The sequence below is a fragment of the Buteo buteo genome, chromosome Z, assembly GCF_964188355.1.
Source record: "Buteo buteo chromosome Z, bButBut1.hap1.1, whole genome shotgun sequence".
Classification (NCBI taxonomy): Eukaryota; Metazoa; Chordata; class Aves; order Accipitriformes; family Accipitridae; genus Buteo; species Buteo buteo.
The window spans coordinates 30,401,371-30,408,829 of NC_134204.1; the positions used below are offsets into that span (position 1 = coordinate 30,401,371).

The window sequence follows — 7,459 nt, forward strand, 5'->3', positions numbered from 1 at the left end:
CCCTTAACCAGATGGAGGTATTCTAACTGGGAATAAAAAGGGACGACTTCTATTTGCTCACCTTTGAAAACATTTTAAGAACTACTGTAGTGAATTCCTTCCTATTATCTGCTTATCAAATATTCATTATTTTCATTAAGGAAAACAAAGACATGCTATACTCATGGGAATGAAAGAAATCTGTAATGTTCTCTCCCCCCTCTGCCCCCCATACATTTTCATTTTGAGATTATTCTTAATCCATGTATACTTGAATTAGGAAAATGTATGGGTTTTATTAGCAATAAAACTTTAGGGGTTTTTTTCCCCTACTGATTTTTCATAGATTTATGGATCCATAATCATTCACGTCACAGCCTGAGGGAGATGAAGCTGGAACAGGATAATAGCCCTTAAATCCCCTTCTCTAAGCACTCAGATCTTTCCTGTCAGCAAGATTAAAACGGTCAGCAGCAGTCTTCATGTGTCTGTATGCCACACGGAGCTTTCACAACTGGAGTGGTGGCTGGCAGGGTGAAAAATGCAGAACCGCTGCTGTGTGTGATACTACTGAGATAAAGAGAGAAGAAAACAGGATTGTCAGCCTTTTTAGTGTTGGAAAGGACTGGTGTTAATTCCTTGATTGGGTGAATGTAAAGAAAGGAGAAGAGTAAGGAAAAATAGCATGTTGCAGTTTAACATGCAGCGACAGTTTCCTTTCCTAAAACATAAAAGTAGAGGGAGGGAAGCACCAAATGTCCTCCTGCAGCCCGACAAGGGGAAGGATAATGAAGGCACGCGTGTAGACAAGCAGAGTGGCTTTTCTGCTACGGCTCCATTGAACTCCCAGCCCTTACTGCTCCTGGGACCTGAGGGGAATTACAACTATTATGTGGACGATGAAGATGAGGAAGAGGAAGAGAAAGAACAAGGAAAATGGCCAAGCGGAGACACATTTGAGGGAGAAAACAAGGCCTCGTCATCCATTCCTTGCTCCCCTGCCCTTTCCTCCGGAGCCCGGGCCACAACTTCCACTTCATCCGTGTTGAACATCAACGTCGGCGGCCAAAGCTACCACCTCACCTACCAGGCAGTGGCCATCTATCCCAAGACCCGCCTGGGCCGCCTGGCCACCTCCACTGACCGTCGCTGCCAGCTGGGCCTGTGCGATGACTACGCTGCCCAGGTAGATGAGTATTTCTTTGACCGGGACCCGGCCGTCTTCCAGCTGGTGTACAACTTCTACGCCTCAGGGGTGCTGCGTGTGCGGGACGAGCTGTGCCCCCGTAGCTTCCTGGAGGAGCTGAGCTACTGGGGCGTGCGGCTCAAATACACACCTCGCTGTTGCCGCATCTGCTTCGAAGAGCGCCGTGACGAGCTGAGCGAGCAGCTGAAGGTCCAGCGCGAGCTGCGCTCCCAGGCAGAGGCTCAGGAGAACGAGCAGCTCTTCCACCACATGCGCTACTATGGTCCCCAGCGCTGGCGCCTGTGGAACCTCATGGAGAAGCCCTTCTCCTCTGTCACCGCCAAGGTGATGGCAGTGGCCTCCAGCTTTTTCGTGCTCATCTCTGTGGTGGCCCTGGCCCTCAACACAGTGGAGGAGATGCAGCAGGTAGACCGGAAGAGCGGGGAGAGCCGGCCCGTCTTGGAGCACATCGAGACCCTGTGCATCGCATTCTTCACGCTGGAGTACCTGCTACGCTTGGTCTCTACCCCAGACCTGCGCCGCTTTGCCAGCAGCGCACTTAACGCAGTAGACCTCATTGCCATCCTGCCCCTCTATCTGCAGCTGCTGCTCGAATGCTTTGCTGATGATGACCAGCCCCGAGGTCGGGGCTCTCAGCACGAGCACGATATCGAGAAGGTGGGACGGGTGGGCAAGGTAGGACAAGTGCTTCGCATCATGCGCCTCATGCGCATCTTCCGCATCCTCAAGCTGGCCCGCCACTCCACAGGACTGCGTGCCTTCGGCTTTACCTTGCGCCAGTGCTACCAACAGGTGGGCTGCCTTTTGCTCTTCATTGCCATGGGCATCTTCGCCTTCTCTGCCATGGTCTACACAGTGGAGCATGATGTCTCCAGTACCAACTTCACCAGCATCCCTCATGCTTGGTGGTGGGCTGCCGTAAGTAAACACATCTCACCTTGCTGGGTAGCCAGAATCCCTCCCCCCCCTTCCCTGCCCCTTCCTTGCTAGAGTCGCTGACAGTCTTGGAAACAGCAGGCTCAGATCAGTGAACATCTGCTCAGAATTCTGAGCTTACAGGACATATGCACTCACGCACGCTCACACACACACACATGCACTCATTCACCTCTGTTGTAAGCTTAAATCAAGGCTTAATCAGGCAGAGAGTGTTGAAATTCCTGTCCAACCAAATGCAGACAGTACTTGCACTTTTAAAGAAGAAGTGAGCAAAGAGACAGGAAAGAAAAGCACATCTCCATTCAATCCCATTGTCAGTGTTGTCAAAAAAAAAAAAAAAGGCAAAAATAAAAAGCTTCCATCAGGCTAGCTGGTTGTAGGTGGGCACAGGATTTTCATTGTTGTTCTTTTTGGAGGTCTACTGTGAGCCATCATACAACTGCAAGAAGATAAGATATAGTTTATTAACTACAGTCTGGTCACTCTGACTTGGAAAGCCAAAGCTTTCCCAGAGCTCTGGCCATTAAAATTGCATTAAGACCAACAGTTGTTTTACACAAGAGATTGTGTTCTGTTCCTTGGATGACATGTCTAAGGCACATGTCTGCACACACACAAAACATTGATAGTTATTTATACCATGCCAGACTTGCAGAGGAATAAATACAAAAAGAAGCAGAATGGCTCAAGGGGTTGATAATGGGATAAACTGCCTTCTACATCTAGGTCACTGGTTTGAATCCCACATCAGTCAGTACTGTGAGCTGGTTAATGTCACCTTGAATATCTTTTTGGAATCTCTGCCAGAAAGAGTGTGATTTTAGTCCCACCCCAAGCACTTGGAGTGAGGGTAACTGGCTGAGTTTCAGCTGACAACCCTCAGAAATGAAGACAGAATGACCTCATTTCTAGAGACTGCTAGTGGGTTAGTGCTCTGAGGCATTTGGGCACATCTCCTCGAGAGGTCTGAACGATCACTGACCTGTACTATACTGTGTTATGTGGAGGGGTGTTTTTTGAAGCAGCATTTTCCAGGCTGCTGGGTTCACATCTTTCAGGGGCATGAAGATTTAGCCAGGAACACAGAGCTGTGAAAGTTTAAAGAAGTCCTCCACCTTGCTTAAATGCCTCCTGGCTCTGGCAATGTCCTGGCAGAACTGTTCTGGCATCCCAAACTCAGAATTCACCTCTAAAGGGTTAGGGAAGCAGTTCAACTGCAGACTTAGATTGCAATAACACCCAAGGATGGACATACATTCACTTATAGAAGGCTAACCAATACTTCTCAAACTATTGTGAGATCAAATTGATAGATATATCCTTCAAGGTGAGCTGTGAAGACAAAAGAAACACTTAGGCATTTATCAAGACTAGCAGACAATGGAAAGGGAGCTGCAGGCTCTAAGTAAATGCTTAACAGATAATCTTCATGCACAAGTATGGCAGTTTCACAATTATCATTTTTACAGCAGTGTTTTGGCAGGGAGGAGTGTGGTTTTATCGAGGGCATTGCGGAGAGGGGGAAGTTGATCCCTGCCTGTAGCATTTCAGGACTGGAAAACAACAGCTCTGTTACGCTGCAGAAGGTGTATGTATCTACAGGAGCCTGGATCAAATCAGATGGTAGCCTGACATTGCAGGTGCTGAGAGAAGGCAATGAGCCTGTACCTTGGCTATCCAAACTCTAAGGCTTGTTCTAGTCTGTCATCATATACATTTCATTTTGCAGCAGCCAATGCTGGCCTCCGTAATCCATGTCTATGGTAGGGCCGTAAAGGAGCACTTCTGACCCTTGGACCTAGCTGTGGGGCTGGCTATGTCCCAGTCACTTTCCTGGGGAAGGAAGCCCATGCAAATGGACTGGAAAGGAGTCAGAGGCTCAGTCTCAGGCTGGTTGACCAGCATAGGCACTGGATGCACAGAGCTGCATATGGGGCCCACAGGACAGCAACCCCAACCCATCCAAGGTCACTTCTGGCCAGCAGCCCTGGGAGCCCATGGCCTTCACTTCTGTTTCAGCAGCGGCTGATGAGATGTGGTGGTTTCCCATACATATGTTTGTAGTGATTCAGTGTGTGGCAGAAAAACTGGCCCTAAAGACACACATAGACATTTATACATGTACATGCATATGTATATGTGCTGAATATTCTTTAAGCTGGGTCATGGGAGGGAGGGAAAAATCAGTGAATAAAGGAAAGGCTCCTGTAACCTTCACAGGTCATCTTTAAGTGATATACACAGGCTATGACAAAATTCATGCTTCATACTTTACTAGAATAAGGACATAAGCCTTGTATTTTTCTTTCTGAACATGCAGGATATATGCAAAATCTTTAGGGTTCATTTCTGCAAGCTGGTGACACCATAATCATTTAGATACTTTCAAGAAACCTATATAAGTACATGAAAAAAGCCTATTTAGCTAAGCAAGTGTCTCCAAAAAAGGAGCTGTAGCATGTATGCTGCAATTCCAAGGCATAAAACTCTTTTTAAAGCCTAGTCATTCTTTAAGAGTGAAAATGAAGATCATTCAAATTTCATTAAAACCCAACAGCATTCATGGTCTTACACACAGGAGAACTATCCCTCCCAAACTGTCACAGGAGATGTAGAAGACTATGCCAGTGGAACAGAACCTTATCACAGGATAATGGTTTTGTCCTGGCTGGTAGAGATAAACATCTTGCCTTCATCTCAGTATTTATTTTTGGAGATATTTATCCTGTATTATCATTCAAATCCAGTGACTTAATTTCCACTAAACCAAGTGACTAATCCATTTTATTCCACAGGAAGCACCAGGTGCATCCTATAAATGTGCTTACCCAGTGCTGTCTCATGTACCCTAATGCTTTCTTCATTTGAAATAACATTTTATTTAGCATGTTAGAGGATGGCAGGCTGTACACCATGACCTTCCAAAGACTTACTTCGGTGCTAAAGCCACAAGGGTATTACAGTGAAAGTCCCACTGCCTGTGGTTTATTTCTGCCAAAGTTCTAGGTTATTGTTTCACAAATATACACAGTGTGTTGAGATACTGTGAAAACAAATTCAATAAAATCCACTGGCTGAAAAAGATCCCTTGCACAGACTAGGAAGTGCCAGATGACAGAAGTCTGCAAGTTTTACCTGCCAGAGAAAAAATAAGTTATATCTACTAAATGTAAAAATTATAAACAATCCAGATGTGTGCTGTGGAAGTACATAAATGAGGAGTTATTTTATGCCGACTGTTTGGGAGTGCATAATTAATTGGTAGCATCCCCATAAGCAAACATCCATGAATTTTTGAAACTAAATTTTCCAAAGAAAGTATTGCAGTACTTGGTAGAGTACCAGGTCCATATAAAACACAGTTCCTTCATATATCCATAGGCTAAAAAGAGAAAATGCTGATGGGTGAGAAGAAAAAATTTGTGAAACTATGCAGACAATGTGATGGCAAAATGTATAAATTCATATAAAGCAGATATACTAAATACCATCACTCCCACAAAAAGCCAAACCAAACCAAACCAAACCAAAATAAAAAAACCACACCCAAACCAACATTTTAAACAACTCCCAAACCCTTCTTCAAAGGGGAATTCAGCAAAAATTTCCAACCTGTGTACCTGTCACTAAACCAAACAGGAATATTCCCCACTGAAGGCACACATACACCTTACTTCTGGAACCTCTGACATACAGCTGAGAAGGAAGATCAAACAATTTAGCACTATAAATATATATGTTGTGAGCATACACTGTGAGCAAAAACTTCCAGGTAACAGAGAAAGATCTTTGTTTTTTCCACAGCTCCTTGTAGGTGTGTAACCATTAAAGGGGATTTTATCTAGAAACTTCAAAATCCTGGGTCACTTCTTCCTATAGTGCAAACATTATAAAAATGTATTTCACAATTAGCTGAATCTTTTCCTGTGTTTTTCATTAGTTCCAAAAATATATATGACAAAGATAATACTCAAAATACAACCCACGGAATAAGTCCCAAAATACCGGTTTTATAAGCACTGGATTTAGAGACAGGGCATCTGTTCCAAGTGACACAATGAAGGAGCAGGGCTGCACTTATCACTGGGTTTGTGCGGTCAGGGAGCCATCTCTATCCACTCACTGCAGCTGAGCAAACCCACCTTCTGGACAGGCTGGTGTGGAACTTGTTTGGAAATTCCCTCTGCAGGACAAAGCTTTTAAAGACCCTCCTGAACGGTGTCAAACTGCACTGTTGTCTGTCTTTACTGCATGAGAGGGATTTTTTTTAGTTAGGGATTTTTGCATAAGATGGAAGGTACAGAAAAAAAGGCAGCAGAGAGTATTTCAGATTTATGATACAAAATGCAAAAACGCTAACTTTAAAATTGCCCCTGAACACATCTGTTTGTATGTTTCTTCTCAGCTAATAAGCTCAATGTTGGTTTGCCTGTAGGTCAGCATCTCTACAGTGGGATATGGAGACATGTGTCCAGAAACACACCTTGGCCGCCTCTTTGCTTTCCTCTGCATTGCATTTGGAATAATCCTGAACGGCATGCCCATCTCCATTCTCTACAACAAATTCTCAGACTACTACAGCAAGCTGAAGGCCTACGAGTACACGGCTCTCAAGAGAGAAAGGGGGAAGGTGGACTTCACACGGAGAGCCATGAAGAAAATATCTGAATGCTGTGGAGAAGGTGCAACCCACCCTTTGCCACAGCACTGATACAGTTTGTGCTTTGGATATTAAGAGGGAACAGAGAAGACGAAGGAGAAAAAAAGAAAAACAGATCAGCCAAGCTAACTGAAGAGAAACAGAAAAGGCCAAAAGTAACAAAAGTAGATCTTGAAATCTGTTTTGAAGGGGGTTGTTTTCAAAAGAAAAAAGGCTCAGATTACAACAACGGGGCGGGTGTGTGTGTGTGTGTGTGTGTGTGTTTTGTTTGGTTTGTGGGTTTTTTTGGTTTGGGTTTGTTGGGGTTTTTTTGGTTTTGCTAGGCTGTGAATAGCACTTAAGTGTTCATCAACTATCTGGAATGAGTTTCTTCAGATTAACCACCCAGAAACTCTGAATTAGACCTACAGAAAGATGTAACACCCTGCTACTGATTAGACCCACAATAAAGACCCACCATAATCAAACCAAAGGAAAACAAATTGCTGCCATTAAAGGTCAGCCACCTCACTGCTGTCAAGGCAGTCTCAAAAATTAAACAACTAGAATACCCAATATACTGACTGCATTGCTGAAATTGGTTTTGCACCAGCTTTCAAAACCAGGAAAACAGCCTAGAGCCTTTACCTGGATATTAGCAGCATCTACACTCCTTAAGCTTTCAGCTTCTGTTT

At 44.5% G+C, this 7,459-nt stretch overlaps 1 protein-coding gene across 1 annotated transcript; it reads left to right on the forward strand.

Annotated features, from left to right (window-relative positions):
* The first annotated feature begins 664 nt into the window (after positions 1–664).
* KCNV2 (potassium voltage-gated channel modifier subfamily V member 2) lies at positions 665–6,836 on the forward strand. The gene is made up of 2 exons (XM_075020806.1): positions 665–2,104; positions 6,561–6,836. Exons 1-2 carry the CDS (start codon positions 665–667, stop codon positions 6,834–6,836), a joined length of 1,716 nt encoding a protein of 571 aa, XP_074876907.1.
* The last annotated feature ends 623 nt before the right edge of the window (positions 6,837–7,459 follow it).

Excerpts from the sequence above, each read along its gene's own strand:
- KCNV2 (XM_075020806.1), top strand. The coding sequence starts at position 665 with ATGTTGCAGTTTAACATGCAGCGACAGTTTCCTTTCCTAAAACATAAA. Across the intron at positions 2,105-6,560 it reads ATGCTTGGTGGTGGGCTGCC|GTCAGCATCTCTACAGTGGG; the intron begins GTAAGTAAACAC and ends GTTTGCCTGTAG.